This window comes from Equus quagga, chromosome 2 (assembly GCF_021613505.1).
Source record: "Equus quagga isolate Etosha38 chromosome 2, UCLA_HA_Equagga_1.0, whole genome shotgun sequence".
Taxonomy (NCBI): domain Eukaryota; kingdom Metazoa; phylum Chordata; class Mammalia; order Perissodactyla; family Equidae; genus Equus; species Equus quagga.
In genome coordinates, this window is record NC_060268.1 from 165,867,321 (window position 1) to 165,889,589 (window position 22,269).

Sequence of the window (22,269 nt, forward strand, 5' to 3'; positions counted from 1 at the left end):
ATACAGTCTGTCCATACCTAAATGCAAGTGGCTTTTTTAAGATGTCTGGTAGTATAGTGTGGTGGTTAAATGTGCAGACACTGAGGCCAGCCCAACCGGTTTTGAATACTAGCTCTGCTCATACTAGTTGTGTGAACTTGGGCAAGTTGTCACCTCTCAGGGCTTCAGTTTCCACATCTGTAAAATGAAGAAAATGAAAGTAACTACCCAACGGGGTGGTTGTAAGCTGAAATGAGTTTTAGTATCTCAAATGCTCATAGTGGAGCCTGGCACCCAGTAAACACCCCATCAGGCTGAGCTGTGTGGGGCAAAGGGCTTGGGCCCAGAGTCCAAATGACCAGGTTTGGAAGACCAGCCATGCTCCTTGGGAGCTCTGAGATCTTGGGTAAGGTACCTTCTTATCTAAGCGTCAATTTTTGCATCTGTAATGGGGTGCTAATAATATCTAGCTTATGAGGCTGTTTGGAATACTGAGTGCAATGATGCCTGGAATTAATGCACGGCATGTCTACCTCACAGAGCTCTTGGTACTATCAAATGCAGCGACGCATGTAAAATGTGCAACTTGGTACTCATAGGAGGCACGTGGTACATTTCAGTTATTCCTATCATTACCAAAAGAACCAAATCACCTTAGATTGCCTCACTGGACCAGGATGTTAGTCTCTCCAGGCCTCCGTTAGAACTCCAACAGGGACACAGGGAAGTGACCATGGGAGAAAAGGAAGTGATAGCCACTTGTGCTGGAGAGTCCTTTGGGAAGGTCTCAGCTACCCAGTAGAAATAATAGTCCTTCCTCAGCTGGTGTTCCCTGACAAAGACCACAGAGGGCTAGGCTCCAGAGCCAGCGGCCCAGTTCAAGGCCCAGCTCAACCTCTCACTAACTGTGCAAAAGAACTCCAGGTAAGTTCTTCCAGCTCAGTCCCAGTCTCCTGATCTTAAGATGAGGACACAAGAGTGCCTGCCTCCTAGAGTCATAACGAGTATTCAGTGAGCTAATGCATCTAGCACATAGCAAGTGCTCCCTACATGTTACCTCTTACTGCGGGAGCCATTGAGGGGTCGTGGGCACCCGCCTCCAACTGCTGCAAAATAATGAAGACAAATTCTCCTGTGTTGAGTCCCAGCTTCTCTGCAGCCAGCAGAATAATTTGGGCATCCTCTGAGCTGCAGATTAAGATGATAACTGTAAGAGAAAACAGAGTGGGCCAATTGTACATGGTCACGTGCATGCATGCATGCACACTTTTGAAGTCTAGCCTGAAGCCACTCCAAATGAGACATGAACATTTTTTCCTCGAGCATGCTTTAGGAAATAAGAATGCCTAAACTATTCCCAGAGAGTACACCTCTTGAACCAGACCAGCATTATACAACCTGGCAGCTTTTGCTTTTTGGACCAAAGACTTCACCGCAGCTCTCTCCCAAGTCCAAGCTGAAGAAGTCTGGGAGCATGTCTGTACTCTAGTGCTCTAGTGTCTTTGCTTAATGGACTCAGAACAACAGACTCAGCTTGTGTCTCACCAGCCACACATCGGTTAGGAGGAGTTCACAGAGGGCCTAGAATCAGGGGCATTCAAACTTTCTGAGCTGGGATGGGAAGGGAGTGGGCCATCCTCCTTTTCTCCCATCCAAATGTGTCAGCATGCATTTTGAGGCCACACACATGAACTGACCATGGGAAGTCACATGAAGTAGTGATTTATTTTTTTTAATGACGTAAATTGTAATCTATTTATCTGAGCTCCAACAATGTACCAGGCACTGTGCTAAGCACAGGAAACACAGTGAGCAAGAGAGAAGGCCCCTGTCCTCAGGGAGCTGTCAGTCAGACAGACAGTATACAAGTGAAGAAATTAAAGAGATCATTCAAGATTCTAATTAGTGGGGGCGGGGAAGATGCTGTAATAGTAACAAGGGTAAAACCATTTCGAATCAAGTAGTCAGAAAAGGCCCCTCGGAGAAGGTGGACTCTGAGCTGATTCTAGAAGGATGAGAGGAAGCTACCCACAGAAAGAGCACTGGGTGGAGTGAGGTAGGATTGCAGATGGCACTCCAGGCCAAATTGCAAAGTCCCAGGGCCAGAAAGAGCTTAGTTTATTTGAAGAACAGAGAGGAATCAGTTACTAATTCCTGCTAGAAAGTGCAGCCCTATAAGCACCATAACAAAAATAATTGCTATCATATATTGGCCAATTACTATGTCCAGCACTGTACAGCATGACCCTAATTAATCCTCACCGTTCTATGAGGTAGGTAGGATGATTGTCTCCATTTTGCAGATAAAGTATCTGAGGCACAGAGAGATTAAGGTACTTTCCCAGGAGTACACAGCTAGAAAGTGTCAGAGGCTGGTTTCAAACCCAAGTACGTCTGTCTCCAGAGCCCATGCTCTGAACAATCACGCAAGTCCAGGACCCAGCCCACCTGGAAGATACTTCCAGAGCTTATTCTGTGCATCATATCACTATAGCATCAGAGATTTCACTTTAGACCAAAAAAAAAACCCAAAGAATTTTTCTGTTGTTGGTGATGCTTTTATGTATCATTACTTTTGTACCCTGTTTGTGTCTGCTTTTTACACCCATAGAAAAATGAAGAGTTCTCAGTTTTTTCAAACAGTCTGCTTTTCCTATTTGTCTCTCCAAACATAAGCAATGGGAGACTCTTTTCTACTTACCCCTGGTAGTTGCTGACATGCTCCTAAGATTCTCCTGGAGGAGGGCTCGATCATTGTTGGTGTATCTCACACTGGCAGTGATGGTGAAATGGGACCTGAGTTCATTCTCTGCAACCCTCCACAACTCATCCACTCCATCCCAGGAGGAAGTCCTAGAGTGACCTCCCAGCATCCCGATGTGTTTCCAGCCCAGGTATCAGAGGCTTTTCTGGAGCACACCACCAATTTTGTGCATGGGGGGCACGAGTTTCACATAGGTGTCATACAAGAAGTCATTTTCCGGTTTTGCTGTTTGTCCAACAAAGTCAAACATGGGGATGTTCCACACACAGGCCAGCAAACCAATAATCTTGAAAGCAACCAAAAGGGTGTCTTTCAATAATTGAGTTTATGCCACTCTCACCCCACTGTAAGGTATCTGCATAAACTGTGGATTCAGTGAGTCTATGGGTCATACTAGATCCTCTCTTTTGGAGCATGGATGATAATGTCTTGGATCCAACTTGAGGATGCAAGACCTCAGAGGACAAGAATAACAATATTGGACTTTTATTGAGCGCTTACTATGTACCGAGCATTCTAATGAGAGCTTGCATATATCACCTCAATTCTTACAGCATTTCTATGAGATAGGTGTTCTCATTAACCCATTTTATAGATGAAAACATGGGGACACAGAGATGTAAGTTACAAAGCTAGCGAATAATGGAGCAGGGTTAGAAATCAGGCAATAACGTTCCAGAGCCCACACTCATAGCTGTTACTCACTCTCTTAGTCTTTCTTTCTTAGTTTGTTCTTTGTTCATTTCTCATTCATTTTTCTTAGAAGCCTACGATTTACAAGGAACTTTGGAGATCTTACTCTTAAAGGAGATTTTCATCTCTTTCAGGAGCTAAGACATATACAAATGCTCTAGAGTTAAATATACCCTTTAATGTTTATAGCCAATAGATTCGTAGGAGTTTAGAGAAATGAGAAATTACTTCTGATTTGGGAATTAGGAATATGGAGGGATGAAGAAAGGCTCCGTGGCATTTGAGCTTGACTTTGAAGAATGGGTAGGCTTTGGACAGCTAAAATGTGTTAAAAGGAGAATTCCAGGAGAGACGACGATTCAAATTCCAACATGAACTTAATCCTACAGCACCCACTAATGATAGCTCTGCAGTATTTTTGAGAGTGAGAACTGTGACGCTCCATGCTATTCAGCCTTTGCATCAACACCTCTCAGAGGCCAAAATACCCAAGGATGTCAGCAAAGGGAATCCCATTAACTAAATAAACATAAGTCACTTGTTTCTCTCATTTTCTTGCCCTGGCTTATTGCAATCTGTCATTCGTTCTTTCTTGCTTAGTTTTACTATCACTGAATAATTTATTATACACACCAAAGGGAAATCTACACAAGCAATATTTTTCTGTTTAAAACCAAGCATTCATTTCCTTCTTAATTATTCTGAGCCTTTCACTCTGACATTAAAGTGAATAATGACAATATTAGAGTGAATATACAATAGCACCAAGTCCAAACAATCGACACATGTTAGTGAACACCAACAAGTTAGTGAGTGAACTAACAGTTATTGATTTGAAAGGTTTTCATTACAGGGAATGTTAACTGTCCTAATTGCATGGTCTAGTCTAGTTACATCTCAAAGAAATAGTACCCAAGACCTACACAGTTATTATTTATGACAATGCCATCCTTTCAAGAGATGGTTCAAGTCTGTACCATCACCTTTAAGACCATCCCTTCCAATGGAAACTCAATCAAAGTTTCTAGAAGGCTGTATACTCGACCTCTGCTGCTTCTGGGCATGCTGGTCCAAACAGGGCAGAAATTTGTTCTCTCTGGACCTGGTTGGTAAAAATAGCAAGAGACTCCTTGGCACCACAGGCTGAGTTGGTATAAGCGAACTCCCAGCTGAACTTTCCAAGGTCCGCGGGCTCGGAGTTGATCTTGTCCAGGGCAATCTAGAGGCCCGCACCCAGCCTTTGCACACTGAATGGATGGGAAATGTTCCAGGGGGCCTGAAGGCCCACAGTGAGTTTAGCAGCCTCAAGCCAAGTCACCAGCACACTGACAAAGAGAGTCAGAAGCACTGTTCGGTGGGTAGCATGGCATTCAACGCCCAAACAGAGCCCAGATGTGAGTGGAGCCCCAGCACCTGTCCTGGGAGCCATAGATGTTGTCTAATACCTGTATAACTGCAGAACTCTGATAGACTCAGCCTCTTGGCCACTCATGCCAGGAGCTTAAGTAATAGTACAGAGTTCCCTCAGGACCACAACTTGCTTTCTACTCAGTGCCATTAATTAACTGAAAGCTTCCCTTTTCAGAGTCGGTCCTAACACCATCTAGAAGCAGCAGGCTTGTCGAAAGAGGCCAGGGCAGAAAGTCAGCAAGGCCCTGGTAATTGATCTAATGACACCACTGACAAATTTCATGGTCCTGGGCAAGTCGCAATCTTGCCCCCTCCCCCTTGCCCCAGGTCCCTCTCTTCTAATAAAATAAGAATCATGGGATCCACTCAAGTGTAGGCAGATGGCTGGGCTGGAATTCTGACTCCACGATGTATTAGTTGTGTGACCTAGGACATGTTACTTCCACTCTCTGTGCCTTAGTTTCTTGGCCGAAAAAATGAGAGTAAAACTATAATGGGGTCTTCCCCAAAGCAGTATGGTGTGATTAAAAGAAATCATACAAGTCCAGTGTTTGGTACAATGCCTGGGCAAAGAGAGCCACTTCGTCAGTGTTAGATGCTGCTGCTGATGATGACCAGAGTGACGACTGAAGAAGCTGATATTGTAATAATGATGATAATTATCACCTGCTGAATTCATCTTGTAGGAAATCTTCCTGGAATAAGTGAGCTGATGGCTATGAGAGGGTTTACTGACATCTGGCACAGTCTGTATCCCTCACCCAGGCCCAGGGCACCAGGGAGAGGTTACTGATGGATGAATAATAATTCCGCCTCTACACAGGTCAGAGCAAGGAGGTGGGGGCGGCTCTCTGTTGAAGAATTACTTTATGTGAAGTATTATAGGCATGGCAGGCCTCTTGGGAAACCATTGCTATCCTTGGGTAAGATATCCCAGTCATTAGCCAAGCAAATGCACATCAGTATAAAGGATTCAGTTCCCACCTACCATGGGTTTTCCTTTGGACCACCCTGGCAGGGAGAGGCTGGCATCTCACATTCATCTCAGGTTATGTAATTCAGCACAGTAGATTTGCCATGATTCTCAAAGCCTGATCTAAGGACCACCCGCATCAGCCTCTACTGATGGTTAGAAATGTAGATTCCAGGGACCCACTTCAGACCCTACAAACCAGAGTGTCTTGGGTTTACTCTGGGAATCTGCATTTAAGAGGAACTCAAATATCCCCAAGTACACTAAGGTCTGAGAAATTCTGAGACAGTCAGAAATGAAAGGAGAGAAAGAATAGCCAATAACTCTTCTCTACTTATCTTCCTTCAATAGGAAACCCCCTGAATGGGATTACTGAGACAGCCCTGGTCCATCTCAGAGAGAGCCATTTCTAAAGCCATGGATTGGAGGGATTGCTTTCTCCGCACTAAATTCACCATAAGTGCTTCTTCACTGAGCTTCAGACTCTCTCTCCTCTGCTAGGACAGCTTACAGTCAATTTGCAAAATCATCTGAGTCTAAAGACTCCCTTGCTCTAATCATAGGCAGAATTCCCTGGATCTTTTTGACTCAGATGCTTACCAGATATATATGGTCTTGGGGAAGTCAGTTAAATCTGTGCCTCAGTCTCCTCAATTTCAAAATGAGCATAACAACGCCCCTCTCAGAGGGATCTTGTAAAGATATCGCGAGATTGTGTCATCACTCAGCACAGTGTCTCACGTGTAGTAGGAACTCAATAAAGGAGCTTTCTTCGTGGGTGTAGCATTGCACAAGTCAGGATGTCAAAGCTAGAGTTCTGGAAACAATATTTTATTACATACTCTGTGTCCTCTCTCCCTGTTCCATACACAAACTTCTTAAAATTTGTGTTCCCACTCTAGATAATTTTAGATTCTTTGTGTTTACAGATTGCCTTTCTCTGAGAAACTCTGAAGCCAGGTGATCATAAGTATAAGTATTATTTATATTTGTAAGTACTTACAAGTGAGCATGGTCAAACCCAGAAGAAAATATGGATGACGTTCAGCACTAGTGAGAGTTTAAGAAACAGACATACACTGCTGGTAGCAGTATTAATTCATAGCGGTTTTCCCATACACATCCCAAAGCCTTAAAAATATATGGATCTTTGACTCAGAAATTCCAATTTGGGGTAATTATCCTAAAGAAATAAGATCATATAATGAGTTAACATGGTGCTTTTTTCTTATAGCCAAAAACTAGACACAATCTTCATGTCCAACAGGAGGGGCCTGGATGAGTAACATGGAGTGAATCCACATGACTGAGGAACACACAGTCATTAAAAATGATGTTTTAAATGTGCATTCATTGACTTAGAAAGATAGCCACAGTGTAGTAAGTGAGGAAGCACACTATAAAACAACATGTATGGTATTCCATTTTTGTTGTTTTTAAAAAAGCACACAAATTTGCATAGCACAGATTCCGTACACCAAACCACTAAAAGTGGCTCTCTCTGGGCGATGGGAATTATGGGTGGTTTTTTCTTCCTTTCGCTTATCTTAATTTCCATATTTTTTGTCTTAATATCTGTGATAAGGAAGAAAAGTGAAAGTTTTAGTTAAAAATAAACCCATATGGACTGGCCCCGTGGCCTAGGTGTTAAGTTTGACACACTCCACTTTGGCGTCTGGGGTAGGTCCCAGGCGTGGACATATACCACTTGTTGGCGGCCATGCTGCGGCAGCAACCCACATACAAAATAGAGGAAGATTGGCACAGATGTTAGCTCATGGTGGATCTTCCTCAGCAAAATAAATTAATGAATTAAATAAACCTATGGACTTGCATTTGTGGAGTGAAAGCACAAGGGGTTAAACTCGTGTTGGCTGAATTTTCAGATCAGGAGCACCTCATGCTGGTCTGAGACTCACACTTCTAGGCACTTGGTATACCTCTATGGGCTCTAATTATTCTCTGCTGAGCTCAGCCTCTGCCAATTCTCCATTGCCCTCTGAGGGGGAGAGAGACGGAGATGCTGTGATCCAGGTAGTCGTGATCAGTGTCCAGAAACCATTGCCGTAGTAACAGCCCTACCCAGTTTGTGCAAAGTGCTTCATTGGCTGGAGTAGAAAAGTTTGAGGTGAAAACCAATTTAGGGGGGATTGTAGGGACTGTGGCTGCTGGAGGGGGGAAGCTGTTCTTCACTTTGCTTCTCAGGCCTCCTCCCTTCTAGGAAATTCTTGTGCCTACAGGTTACAATGGTGGTTGAGCTGGGAGGCCATGTTGTTTCATCCAACGACGCTTTGGAACAAAAGTCATCTGTGCTTGGCCAGCAGAGATGCAAAGCTTGGTTTCCTATGTTAGTGGGGGTAGTACCTTGATTCCTAGGTACGTTATCCCATCTCTGTTGCCTGAAAAGTCTGTTACAGAGGGAAGGTTCTTTCTGCCTGATTTATGGTTTCCTCAATGCCAACCAGCTTGGGCAATAAACCAGGTTTAGGGCCAGCTGTTCAGCATCCGAGATCAGATAAGATCAGCTGTATCCAGGGTGGTGGGGTTTTCATAAAACCCCTGGTATTTTTCTAGCTGTTCTTCTTCTCCTCCTGCTTTCACCCTGAATCCTTTTAATTTGTAAATCAGTGCTCTGATCATGTTTAGAAAAAAAGTGAAGGTTTGGAATGTGTGGGTTGGAATTTCTCCACAAGGTGAGAGGCAGGAAAGGTGTTAGGCCCACTTGGAACACAGTGAGCCTGTAAATGCCTGGAGGGAAAGACAAGGGGAGAGGAGCCCTCGTGCTTGCCTCACACACACTCACATCCACTCTTGCATCTCTTGGCGTGTTCTAGGAAAAAGCATCAACGTCAGGCTTCACCGAGTAGATAAGACTGTAACTGAGCCTCTGTTTCCTTTTCTATGAAGTGAGGAAAGGGCAGGGAGCAGAAACCACTGGCCTCATCAGCTTCCTGCCCTAAAGTCCTAGGACTCTGGCGGATTCATAACTAACCAAGTACCCCATGCTTGGTCGCGGCACCAAGTCTCTTTCCTGGTCTTGCTTACAGGTTCCTTATGGGAACATTCCTGAAGGTCTAGCTCACCTTACACTGACCATCCCAGAAGTAAGAGCAAGTGAAAGTGGCTATTACCTGTCAGGATATAAACCTCAAACTTCCCTGCTGTGTTCTCAGCTTTTGCAAAGAGTTGTGACACAGGCACTGAATATGAAGCTCCGAGCAAGTAAATGTTTGAGGAGCCGTAGGAAAGTGGAGTAAAGGCTGAATTTGTATAAAGCAGGGAGATGCTGTTTCTTAGATCTGCACCAAAGCAAATTTCTCAGATCCAAAAGCCACTCCTTTAGGTGGTCATGCACATACTACTCCTAGAAGGCCGAGGATGGGGTACTGGCCTTGGCTTTCTGATGAGGACACTCTGCTCTTGTGCAAGGGGACGAGAATCCTCCTTCCTAGGAACTCTACCTGTGTCTTACGTACTTCAAACACCTGATCCGTAGCCGGTGCTGCTGAAATAGACGCTTCCTCTGGCCTGTATGCTGCTCTTTCTCACTCCTGTTTCCACCAGGAATGAGTCTTTGATGCCTGAGCAGTTTCTTTTGACAATCTGGGGCTTCTAATCAATACTTTCAAGTTTTCTGCTGGCTACAAATATAATCTCAAGTTTAGCAGGTTGGTCTGGACTAAACGCCAGATTTCTGATCTGAATATTTATTTTGTGGTCTTTGATCCTGCTTCCCAGATTACTGCTCCCACCCCTCATAAAGCCTTAGCATGAAGAGTAAAAACTTTCAGAAGATACTGGAGAGGAGGGTCAGCTGCCTGCTCCAGGTACTCAGTAATCAAAGATACTAAATGATTAACAGTGATGTAATCACTTCCCAAGCCACTTTGCAAAAAATTTTAAGTTTTCCAAGAATACCTTTCTTGTCACAGTGTCCCAAACACTGAGCAAATAAAGAATGTGACCTTGCCTTAACACAGCTTTCTGTCTTAAGTGATTATATACTTTCGACCCGTAAGAATGATATGCTTCTCCATCCAAGCCAATTGGAGACCTGTGTGACACTAGGCTTGTCACTGGGGCTGTTTCTCTTTGGGGTCTAGCCATCTAAAGCCAGGCAGGATGTTCTCTCTGACTCCTCCACCCTCTTCAGTTTCTTGTCTGTAGAGACCAGAACCCCTCCCACTTCCTGGCATTTCCGCTCTGCTCATGTTAAAGGCTCCCAAATAACTCCCTCGCCAGGCACTCAGAGTCTTTCTCCCATGCCGTGAGCCCAGGGAACCAAGGCTGCAAAGCAGAGGGTGATGTCCTTAATGTCTTGGCAAGGGGGGAGCTGTTGGCACTCCTCAAAAGTATTGCAGCTGCTATCTGAGTTTTCTCCCACCCCCTCCTGTAGGAGGCAGTGTAGCAGAGTGGTTGAGAGTGCAGGTTTGGAATGAGACTGAAGCTGGCTTGGGCATGTTAGGCACCGTCTGAACCTCAGTTTCCTCATTTGTAGTTACCCTGATGGGCTCATATGAGAATTAGGCAAACTAATAGATGTAGAGCGCACCGCATGGAGCCGAGCGTGGAACAACGGTCAGTGAATAGCAGCAGTTTTATAATAAGGGAATGTTACTTCAGTCAAGAAGATCTTAAACTCTGTTGGATGGATGCCATGGAAATGCAAAGGAGTAAAGCACTGCTGCTACAGAAACCAGAGGAAAAGGTAAAAGACATCACCGTCTTCAAGTTCACTCTGAGCAGTTGTAACATGCTTGCTGCTGCCATTGGGTAACACCAACTTTTGTTTTTATTCTATAAATGTTAAGGCAGAGGACGTTTGGTCTAGAGCAGCATTGTCCAAGAAAAATAGAGTGCGAGCCATGTATGTAATTTAAAAATTTCCAGCAGGGGCCGGCCCAGTGGAGCAGCAATTAAGTTCGCACATTCTGCTTCGGCTGCCTGGGGTTTGCCAGTTCAGATCCCGGGTGTGGACATGGCACTGCTTGGCAAGCCATGCTGTGGTAGGTGTCCCACGTAGAAAGCAGAGGAAGATGGGCAAGGATGTTAGCTCAGGGCCAATCTTCCTCAGCAAAAAGAGGAGGACTGGCAGCAGATGTTAGCTCGGGGCTAACCTGCCTCAAAAAAGAAAAAAAAATTTCCAGCAGATGCATTTAAAAGAGTAAAAGGAACATGTAGGATTACTTACCCAGTATATCATAAATAATATCATTTCAACAAGCAATCAACATTGTAAAAATTGAGATTTTCTGTTATTTTCTTCATCCTGGATCTCCAGAATTTTGTTTGTGTTTTGTACTTAGACATCTCTCAATGCAGACTTGCCTCATTTCAAGTGCTCAGTAGCCACATGCGGTTACCGGCTACAGTATTGGACAGTGCAGGTCTAAATCTTCCCTCTGAGCAATGCTTCTAACCTGCTGGGAAATAGTGATGTTTCCTGTGGGGATGTTGAAGGTTCTGGGAACTTAGAGCTGACACCTCTCTTGGGAACCTTTACACTTTCCATCTGATTCTTAAATGCTCTTAGGAAGCTCTTGCTGATAAAGGAGCAAGTTGCCTATTTCACTGTGTTCCAACCTTGTTGACGTCGTGACCCTGAGAATAATGGTATTTATATGAGACCCTGAAACCCCTAGATGAAGCTGTCCATTGAGCACACCCAGCCCACCAGTCACCACAGTTCACAAGTTGGGAAGCTCAGATCTAAGTCTCAGGGCAATTTGGTCTCTGTGTGTTGTTTTTATGTGGCGGGGGCAGGGACGGCTTATCTGGATTTAGTGTAAGCTTTTTATTGCAATCTGTGCAAACACCATTCTTGTCAACTAAGTGCTCATGCTTGAGTAACACTTCCTTCCCACAACGAATGAGAAAGTGGCCTCAAGAGCCCAGGTGCCCAAGCCCAGTGACCCGAGGTGAGCAAAATGAGCTGCTGCAGACACTGAGGTGTGGGGTTAGCTTCCCACATGTGCGCTGTGAAGCCTCATGGTGCAGGGCTGACAGTGGGGTCCAGAATAGAGCTGTGGGCACTCATGGAACAGCAGACAAGGAAGCAGAAAGATCTGGAAGGATGCACAGCTGGAGTATGTGGTGCATTGTCCCCTCCCTTCAGTTGAGTGAAGGAAGGCTCTGTGCGGGAAATGCCCTCAGTGGCAGGAAGGATGTCCAGGCAGATGGGAAGCCCTTCTAAGAAGGAAAAAGGTAGCTGTTCTTCCACCCTTGGCATCGGGTCCATGGCTGGCATCAGGTCCTGCTTCCTCTAGAGCAACAGTTCTTAATTTTCTTTGAGAAACCAATGAAAGTTTCCAAGAGCAATGCATATATAAACACACAAGATTGCAAGGGGTTCATGGAATCGATCCTACTCAATTATAAATATGTCTTGGGCTCTGGACTCGAGACTACCTGAGCTCAAAATCTGACTGGGCAAGTTACTTGGCCTCTCTTAGACTTTTTTTCTTCTGCAAAATGATAGTAAGAACTTCTTCATAGTGTTGCTGTGAGATTAAATGAGATGTTGCCAACAAAGCTCTTGCTGTAGTGTGGCCACGTAGGAAGTACTCAATAATGTTCATATCATCTCAAAGGCCGTGAGAAAGGAGCCGGCATGAGAACCTAAGATTGCTACCCTGTAAGGTGTGCTTTGAGTGCCATTAGCCTTTTGAAACATCAGATAACCAAGGAAAGGGTAGGTATAGAATTCTGATCATTGGGATGGCCAATTATGGCACTCTTGTTAAGAGCTGAAGGAACTTCGCCCCTTCCTTTTCACATCTCAGTAGAAGGGTAAACTTCAAAGTCAGTTCTGCCATGTGGGAAGCTAAAGGTCGGTCCATCTCAGCTTTATTTTTGCCCTCTTTGTGCCATCAGAACCTCTGCCCTGCTGTATACCTAACGCTAAGGAGGGACATCTTGCCTCTCACCTTTCTGATCCATTATAACTAAATTCACATGAAGAGATACAGTCTATAGCTTGAGGACTCTGCTTCTCTTTCTTGTTGGGTGATATTGTCTGACTTCTAAAGACTTGGATTAACAGTTAAAACAACCTGGGATCCTTCCTAAATAAGTATTCCCCATGCCTCACGTGTCCCAGCTACTCCAGACATCTTATTCTTCCCCTTTTCTTCTCATCTCCTTCATTCTTCTTTGCCCCCACCCAGAATGCTTACAATGAGCATTACAGAGTAGCTATTCCATAATCTGAAGCCAGTGAAATATTCTAAAGCAGAGGAGTCAGAGGTTTAAGATGAATCTTCTGGATTCTGAGGGCAAAAGTTTATTAAAAGGAGAAATTCCACTTTCCTCTAGAAGGAATTCTTTAGTTTTAGCGGTATCTGGAATCTGGAAACATCCCTCAAAGACCTTTATATAATATTTGGCACCCTGATTCATACCCCCAACCTGCTCTAAAATCTGTTTTGCAACAAATCGTGCTCCCTAAAGAAGGTTTCCTTTCCAGGGACAAGATGCAAATCACCTGGCTTTGCAAAATAGCCTGAAATTATTTTAAAAAATAATGCTTGGCCCCACCACCATCATCACCCTATGACCAAGCTATGGGATCTGGGGAAGGTAACGTACCTTCCCTAAGCTTCCATTTTCTTATCTGTACAAACCATAACTACCTGGTAGTTTTACTGTGAGGGCCAAATGAAGTCCTTGTCATGGAGCTTGGCTCCCAGCAGTCACTCACTAAAGGTTCAGATGTTGAAAGTGTTGTCCCCACTCATACCTCACAGGTTTGTTAGGAGATAGTCTGGAAGTATTTTAAAAATGGAAGAAGCTATACAAATGCAAGGTGGTGCTGTGTAAAGTCTGCCTGCTTATGAGGTCTGTCTTTCTCTGCTTTCAAAAACAGAGAAAACCTTGTTTCTGCTTCCAAAGAGCTGTCAAGCCCTATCATAATATCTCGGCTGTTTCCAGGCTGTGTTACAAAACTCTGAAATGGCCTCCAGGCTTCTAGAACTGTTGCATATGCAAGTATGGTTCCTTTGGTTCTATGAAAGAGAAACGAGTATATTCAAATGGGCTAGAGCAGTGTGTGTGTGTTAGAACTGTGGCTGTTAGGTCAGACTCTTCACATCTCAGGCACCTCACCTATGAACGATCTAAAACAATGAATGTTTGCACTTTTTAGGGGCTATAGGATGCCCAAACCTGAAAGGAATTTTTTGTTGTTGTTGAATTCTAAATGCACACGGCTGTGAGAAGGGAGGGAGGAATGGAGGGTGTTGCAAAGACTTCTCTAAGACATATTTTTTTGAAGAGAGATGCTGTAGGACACTAAGTTTTGTCAAGAGAGGGTGTAGCCCCTTAGGGCACTGGAGACCAGGGTTCTGGACTGCCTTCTCCTGCTAAGTCGACACCTCACTGTAGCTAGCTTCTTCACCCTTTGCAGTCTCAGGTACCCTCAGAATAAAGTTAAGGTCATTGGATTAGGTGATGCCCCATACACACCCAGACTCATATCCACACGGGTTGTCTAGCTGTGATGCTACCAGCTTTGACTTACGTTTATATAAAGGAGAAGTGGGCCAGTGAGTGGAAATACCTCTTGCTGTTGCAAAGTACTACTCTGGGACCTGGGCTGTCTGTTGGTCTAGAGTAACACCTCTCCGCTAGAGCACATAATAATAAGTTCCACTCTGTGTCAAACTCTCCTCCCAATTGCAAGGTCACCATTGCCAAGACTACCCAAAACAGTCATTTTGGGCACTTCAGTCATTGGGTCCATTGAAAGCAGGGGGGCTGCTTGGAGCAGTGCTGCTTCTAATGTGTTCCTAGTGTGGTTCCCAGACCAGCAGCATCCACTGCTCTGGAATTATGAGAAATTCAGATTCTCAGGCCCCAACCCAGGACTACTGAGTCAGAAACTCTGGCACTGGCCTGGCAACCTGTGTTGTAACAAGCTCTCCAGAGGGTTGTGTTGCTCACTAAAGGTTGGGAACCACTGGATTGGAGTATCTTGCCCTCTGGCAAGTGTGGCATCAAAAGGTGTTCAGTGGGTTGCTACTTAACCCACCTTAGCCCAATCAAGTGAGAGTCAGGCTCCCAGTTCTCATTGAACTGGATCTTCTTAAGCCACTTCTTGGAAGCCCTTTTCTTTCAGATACTCCGGCAAAACTAGGGCTCTGTGGCAAGAGGTGACTTTAAAGAGTTAACGTATCTAAGACTTGTGTGAGAATCTGACCTAATAAGACCTTTCTGTTAATAGGGTAGCCATTCCTTCATGCACAAGTCAGCAGGAAGTGGTATTGCTTCTGATTTTGATATTGGCCACCTGACCAAACACAGTAAGAAGAAACCTAATGCAGCATTTCCACGAATTTCTTCAGGCCTGATACACAGAAAGAGTTAAGTGTCTAAGGTCTGCTGGTAGTTAAATGAACACTTATATCAACAAAGCAGCACCATATAGGGTCAAAGCCACTGCAGTGGTTGTCTGTGATGGTCTTGCCTTGATGACTAACTGGTTGTGTGATTCTGGGTGATTTCTTTTCTCTGAGAAGGTTTCAATAGTCTCACCTGTAAAACAGAAATTGAAAATCATCTCAAGAGCCTCTTTCATTTACACTCATCATTTTTGTTTAGTAATGATGCCTTGCAGTCTTAAAGATTTTGGAATCGAGGATGGTGACTAGTGGCTTCAAAATGGAAAGAGAGAACACAATTGGCTGAGCAGTGATACGGAAGCGACCCTGCTTCTTCAAGGGCCTCACTGAGCCATGGGTGGTGCAGACCATATCCATGATTCCGCATTCTAAATACAACTCAGTGAGGCTTGTCCCTCAGGCTAGACTCGAGAGTGATTTGCTTTATTTGGTTGTCTTGGAGACATTCTAATTCTAGAAGGGTCACCGGCCCTCTCTAGAAGAAGACTGATCTCTAAACGCAGACCTCTGCTTATCTGAATCTTAAAGTTATAGCTTGAGCTGTTAGAGTGGCTTCTCATTTTTCTCTTACCCTAAACTCATGGAGCACTTTTGTCCTCTTGTTATGTAGAGCTTCCTGTTCCTATCACGATCTCAAGGATTCTGCCCCCAAAGCGGTGGAAAGCCCTGTCTACTCCCTTCCCTTCCCCTGAGGTATGGGCTGTAGAAAAGGTTTTGCTTGTTAAACGTTAGCTTTCTGAGCTGAGCACTGTCTTCTTTTTTTTTTTTTTTCTTCCTCTTAGACCTATTGCATAACGACCTCTTGTTTTAACCTTTCACCAAATTCTACACTTCTCACTGTCAGAGGTTACCAGAACTGTTTGAACAAGTAACTTCTACCTTTGAACTTCTCTTGCAACAGGTTCAGAGTTTCCAGGGGAGCTCACTGGCCACTCAGTGCAGGACGCGTTGGCTTCAGGTGTGGCCCCATCACAGGAGCTGTGGAAAGGGTAGAGGAGCCAAACCTACATATGGAGCTAAACCAGAACAGCCAGGTGTGAGGGGTGCATTTCCTGGCCCCAGGAAGTGAGAGTATTCTTACAAGGTAAGTTCTGATCATGCTATTTGCTCTATAGTTTATATATCTATGGGATCGTGGGGATGGGAGTGGTTTGGCGAGAAGAAGGTGGGACGTGTATCTATATTCAGCCTAAGCCTCTTTTACAACATGATATTACATTTGGTTGAGCAGAAATCTCAGCTAACTTGTGGGAGTCAAATTAAAAGTCAATTGGAAAAGAGGTAGAAACATCGAAGCTATCTGAATGCTGGCAGGAGATAGACTTGGAAAAGAACGTAGTTAATTTCACTAAATGCGACTAAAACAGACTTAAAAGCTTTAAGGATTATAGGCAAAACCAGAATGTGGGTCTCCTTCATCTTCCATTCAGAAATTTCTGTATCAATATGGTTAGAAAGGCTGGTCATTAGGCAGCAATTCTCATTTGGAAGGGAGAAGGGAGAGGGAATCCTTAGCAGACATTCTAGTAGGTACTGGAGTCTCCTAGTGGGTGTGTGACAGTGTGTTAATCCATCGGCTCGCCACTTTCTGTAAGATTGATGGTGGTGTTCCCACTCTGTAGCTGAATAATGTGTCTCTGGCCTATGCTACACAGCCAGGAGGTGGTGTGGCTAGAATTTGATTCCTGATCAGTCTGTCACTACAACCTGCTGCATAATACAGAATTCTTGTGTGTTGCCAAAATCTTCCATTATTCCCTCAAATCTTGGGAGTGTCACTCATGCACATAGGATTGAAAAGGAATGCAACTCTCCTAGAACTTTAGAATGGTCCAGACCCTTCTGAACTTGAGCATTCAAGCCTGGGGGAAACCAATAAAAAGAGAAAGCTCATCTTCTGGCCCTGAGCTCTTCACCCGGTTGGTGAAAGAAGACAGCACCCAGGAAGAGTCCAGCAGCATTATAGAGGCTGACACTTGACACCCATTCTGCCATCCTCTGCTCTCTGCTGGAGGCAGCTGCCCCTTGGGGAGATGACCTCTTGAAACTAAGCAAAGCCAAGTTTTCCTCCAGCCATGAGATGACCCAGAAGATGGAATGGCAGGGGCCACCCTCATCTTCCCTTACTTCATCTTTCTCCCATGTCTAAAATAGGCACCTCTGAAGTCAAGGGATCAGCTCCTGTTCCCTGAGACTGTGGCACAGCTCATCATGGCTTTTTCAGTTGGAGGCTTTTAGGACTTTCTGTAGAGAGAACGAATCCTGATCCAGTTCTAGTAAAGGGCTGGGCTCATGCTGAACTTACCGGGAGCCTTCTTGAAAGGATCAAGGCTGGAGAGGTGTTGCTTAATTCCAGGGTGTGTCTGTAAACTGGTCATGGGGGCAGGGAATCTTGTTATTTTTGCCTCCAAATCTGAGAACGGAAGCTCCTGTGCCCTTCTGTGGCCACAAACTTAGGAGAATCCAGTGAGGCAACTTTAGGTCCTCACACCATGTAGACCCATCCCCAAGATCCTTTCAGGGGGTCTGCACATTCCAGACAATCTTTATAATCATACTAAGAAGTTATTTGCCTTTTCCACTATCACTGTCTCACACATATACAGCGGAGTTTTCTAGAAGCTACAAGACATGGCATCAGTCTGACAGCTAATGGCATATGTACTTGTGTATTCCTGGGATTTAAAAATTCCCCAGTTTTAATTTGGAAGGTGAGGGAGGCGGCAGAACACATTTTAATTTAAGTGTTGAGGTATGAAAAGGACGAGCCAACACGTCAAAGCAAAAGAATCAGGCCTCTTGTCTCTGCTCCTCTTGTTCCTGACTTGCTTGTTCTGTCGGCTTTATCAGAACTGCTTCGGGGACTGAGGCAGGTACAGCTGGGGACTGGAGAGAGGGTGACGTGATACTGGGCTGGCAAGCCATGCTGGGCTGGGCTGCCCCCGGGTGCCCCCGAGGTCTCAGGGGGCCCGTGAGGGCTGAGGTGCCCTCTGGCTGGACCTCCCCGTCCTGGGAATCCAGCAGGGAGTGGCCCGGCCTCTGTGACACTAGTGATCTGAGGGGGACACCTCAAGTCCTTTTTGTTTGGTTTTGATCTGGGTTTAGTCAGGCAAAGGAGGAAAGGGCGAACAGTGTGGATACAGGCTGGCTTTTGTTTCAGCCCGTAGGGACTGGAGTTAAAGGCTTTGAAAACAAGCCAGGGTAGCTCTGGCGGCTTTCTCCTCCTGGTGAGAACACTTCCACTTTCAGTTGTGAAAGAAAAACCAGGAAGTGAAGTTCCGAGCATGTTAGAAAGCCCGGCTATGGCCTGACTCGGGACAGCTCAGGCAGGGCAGAACTGGGGACACTCTGAGCTGTGGCTGTCTGTCTGCATGGATGCTCTGGAGCCCCTCTAGCCCTGGAGGAGCTAAGGGTGAAGGAAGAGGGACAGGCGCTCATGTGCCAGGAAGAACTCAGAGCCAGGAAGCCCCCGTCGCTGGAAGCACCAAGGCATGCGGCCCCCTCATAGGGTAAGAAGACCATTTGGAGGCAGGGTATTTAGCAAGGGGTCTTGTAAGCACGGGGCAGAGGCCAAGGGGGCTTCCTGACCCACAGCTTCAGCACATCTCCAGCTTGCTCTGTGTGCCCCAAGCACGTGTCGGCACTTGATCTCTCCCAGGTCTCTCAGAGACACCCTTATTAGGAGAGGCGAGGGGAAGGAGGAAGTGGGAGCATGGACGGGATTTTCTTTCTTCTGCCTCTTTTGGGGGAGGTGAACCACAAGGAGACCTCTTTTTGTGGGCCTGAGCATCTGCCATGGCTCCCCTCTGGTGGCTGGAGGTTGCCCTCAGTTTTCATGGTGGACTTTGGCTCCTTCCTGTGATACGAGCTGACGGATGAGTGACTGGTGAATGGTTTCTGAATGAAGTTGGATCTGTTTTAAGGGGTAGGGCCGCAGGCTGAATCTAAGATGAACTTCAAGGAGTGAACCTCGGGCAGGGACTCCGCGCTTGGGGCTTGCTGGGGATATCATCCATTTTGGTGGTTTGAAAAGTAGGGTTGACTCTTCAGCTCCAGCTTGTAGGTGATTGGTATTCTCTGACAGAAGCAGAGTCTTAGACATAATAAAATTTAAATAATTAAATAAAATTTTAAAATCAAATAAAAGATTAAAAACTAAATTTAATTTAAAAAATAAAAGTTTGGTTTAGTAAAAAAAAAAAAAAATAGAATAATTGGTTTTTCTTGATCCCTCCCTCTGTATTCCAGCATGGGAGTTCCCATGTGGTGGTCCCCTCCAGTTGACAAGGATTTGAGATGAACACAGAATAGTCTTGGAAGAGGGATGGTGTAAAATCCTGTAGGCATCATTTGTCTGCTTGGCACCAGAAAAAGAACCAAAACCTAAGTGAAACAAAAGTCACGAATACTTGTGTAATATCGGTCAGTAAAAAAAGTCAGATAATAAAGCTAAGGGAAGTAGATGGTATGTAATAAGCAGCAAACGATAGGGACTCTGGCAAAATGCAAGGCAGGTGCACCCCAGATAAACACATTCCAGTTTAATTTTTTTTTTTTTCTCGGACATTATCCAGACCAAACAGAATGTTTCAGCCAGGCATTCGGCTTGGTCCTGATCTAAAACAGTCTTCTCTCCCAGGATGGGTTCCACCTCCTTGAGGGCAAAGGTACCTACAATAATATCAGTGTACCATTGAGTGCCTAAGTGCTAAACATCCAGTGTGGGCCACAGACCGTACAGGGAGGCCGGGGGTGAGAGAAGGAGAGAGGGTCAGGGAATGAACGGAGAGAGGGAAGATGAAGCCAGTTAAGTACCAGCTTATAGAAGGTACTCTTAAATTTCATTAAGACAATCTTAGGAGGTGGATGGTTTCATTATATTATAATTGAGAGCGTAGGCTCAGAGAGGTAAAGCAACTTTCCCGAGATCACAAGGCAGTCAATTGTCAAACCGGGATTGAAGCTGCAGTCAGGGTGAGGCTCAAAACCATGCTCCATCCACTAGTTTGTAGTGTTAGCGTTTCTTCGGATTTCCCAGAAAATTTTATTTGTAAAAAGATTTTCATGTATGGTGACCTGGGCAGATATTGAATTCACATATTTATTGGATATTCTTCAGGCTGACATTTTTCTAGAACTGCAGATATCACAGCTACCACTCATTGACTATTTTCTAGGGGCCAGCGCTGTGCTTACTGTTTTATGGGGCTTTTATCTGTTGATTTTCAAAACAGTCCTCTGAGGTAGGTACTTTGTTTCAGAGATGGGGAAACCAAGGCTTAGAAATAAACAAACTGGACATGCTATGAAGAGACGGAAGCTAGAATTTGAACTCTGGCTCATTTAGTTCCAAAGGCAAACTGGGCCTCAATTTCCAACCAGTCTAGTTAGTGCATGGGCCCAAGAATTAGAAACTGAGAGAAATTTCTCTTTTGAAAATCCTTCCATTTCACATTCATACAGACAGAAAGCAGATCAGCAGTTGCCAGGGACTGAAACCATAGAGGAATGGGGAGTAACCGCTTAATGGGTACACGGCTTCCTTTGGGGGGTGATGAAAGTATTTTGGAACTAGATGGAGGTGGTAGTTGCACAGCATTGAGAATGTGCTAAATGCCACTGAATTGTTCACTTTAAAATGATAAATTTTATGTTATATAAATTGCACCTCATAAAAAAATCCTTCCACCTAGAGGCAGGTGAATTCTCAAACCAGGATTTGGCAATTTTTTAGAAACCAGGCAATGGCGTTTCTGCTCTTGTCCCATATGCCACGCTAGCAGATGCACTGATCCTCTTTTGGAGTGCAGCCTGAGGTGACTCTCTTGCCTGGCAGCACCCTGCAGGGTGACATGTCCCCAGCAGCACTGAGTTGAGCCATGATTGCTCTCGCCAGACTCTGCTGTAAACGCTTCTATGTCTGTTTCTCCCCTATGTGGTGAATGTCCTAAGGTCAGAAACGTACTCTCTCGCTTGCTCTTCCCCCTGGCAGAGGGCCTGATATTTCCCAGGCTCTTAATTCATGTTGGTTGAATAAATAAATGAGTTGTGGAGTTTGGAAGGTCAGGCAACCCTTGTACTGCTGAGGCCAAGCCACGGTATCAGCCCTCTGTCTGGGAGCTGGTAGGAGATCTCTGGGTCTCCATGGGTAATTCTACTCCAAGCATTGTGAGGTTGTGAGCGGCTTGTGGATGGATGCAGGGGTGGGATAGGGTCTCAGGAGGTGGCTAGGTCTGAGCTCAGAGGTGGACCATGCCCTCTCCAACCAGAAATCCTCTGTTTAAATAGAAACGAGGAGTTGTTAAGACCTTTGCATATAAATTGAAGGGCAATTATATATGAAGACCATGATCACCTCGTCTCTTTCGGGATGTCTCAGAAGAGAATATCTGATGTGGACAAGGAGTTAGAAACTGAGGGAAGTGGAAAAGGGAAAAGGGAGCTAGTCTTTACTGAGGATTTATCGTGTCCTCGACGGTGTGCCCACAGTACCCCTTTTGAGTAGGGATTGTCACCTGCCCCTTCTGTGTGCAGTTGAGGGAAACTGATGCTCAGTGACATGAAGTAACTGTGCCCAGGGTCACATATCTTGTTAGTCTGGTATCTGGAAAGGCAATGACTTTGGAGTTTTGCACCCTCCCCCCACCCCCCCACCGGAAATGAGACTCTTGGCAATAAAGCTTGTTGTTTGCACTTTGCATCTGGTGATCCCTGACCACCGGCCAGGCCAGGTAGTGTGTGGGCTGATTTTGCAGAAAGCCCAGGCAGGGAGGCCTCTCACAAACTCTTGCATCACCCTGTCTTAATCCTGACATGGGTGACAGGGACCCAGCCCTTTGTCCAGCCTAACTTTCCACAGGCTCTCTTATCAAATCCAGTGGACTTGTTCACCTGACCTCAGTTCTCTCATGATTCACGTGGTCAGCAACAAACTTGGGAAGCCCTCGGGGGTGTTTACTGAGACAAGGTCTTCCTCAGGGTAGGACTGCTGGACTGTGATTTGTTGGAAGCACAGTGGTAGATCCAGCTTGACTAGGTCAACCTGAGATCAA

At 45.2% G+C, this 22,269-nt stretch overlaps 2 protein-coding genes across 5 annotated transcripts in view; one reads left to right on the forward strand and one right to left on the reverse strand.

Moving 5' to 3' along the window:
- Nucleotides 1-4,865, reverse strand: part of LOC124235248 (guanylate cyclase 2G-like) — a 53,722-nt gene extending 48,857 nt beyond the window's left edge. The window contains 3 exon segments of the mRNA XM_046652834.1: nt 1,077-1,186; nt 2,681-3,029; nt 4,482-4,865. Of these exon segments, the coding sequence (XP_046508790.1) occupies nt 1,077-1,186; nt 2,681-3,029; nt 4,482-4,865 (843 nt within the window).
- Nucleotides 4,866-16,126: 11,261 nt separating this feature from the next.
- ACSL5 (acyl-CoA synthetase long chain family member 5) overlaps nt 16,127-22,269 on the forward strand; it is a 44,317-nt gene continuing 38,174 nt past the window's right edge. Inside the window, exon 1 of one of the 4 annotated variants that reach the window (XM_046653261.1) lies at nt 16,127-16,301. The gene's annotated coding sequence lies outside the window, so the exon portion shown is untranslated. Of the gene's footprint in view, nt 16,302-18,418; nt 18,727-22,269 lie in introns of those variants that run through there. The other 3 variants (XM_046653262.1, XR_006887456.1, XM_046653260.1) reach the window with 3 other exon arrangements.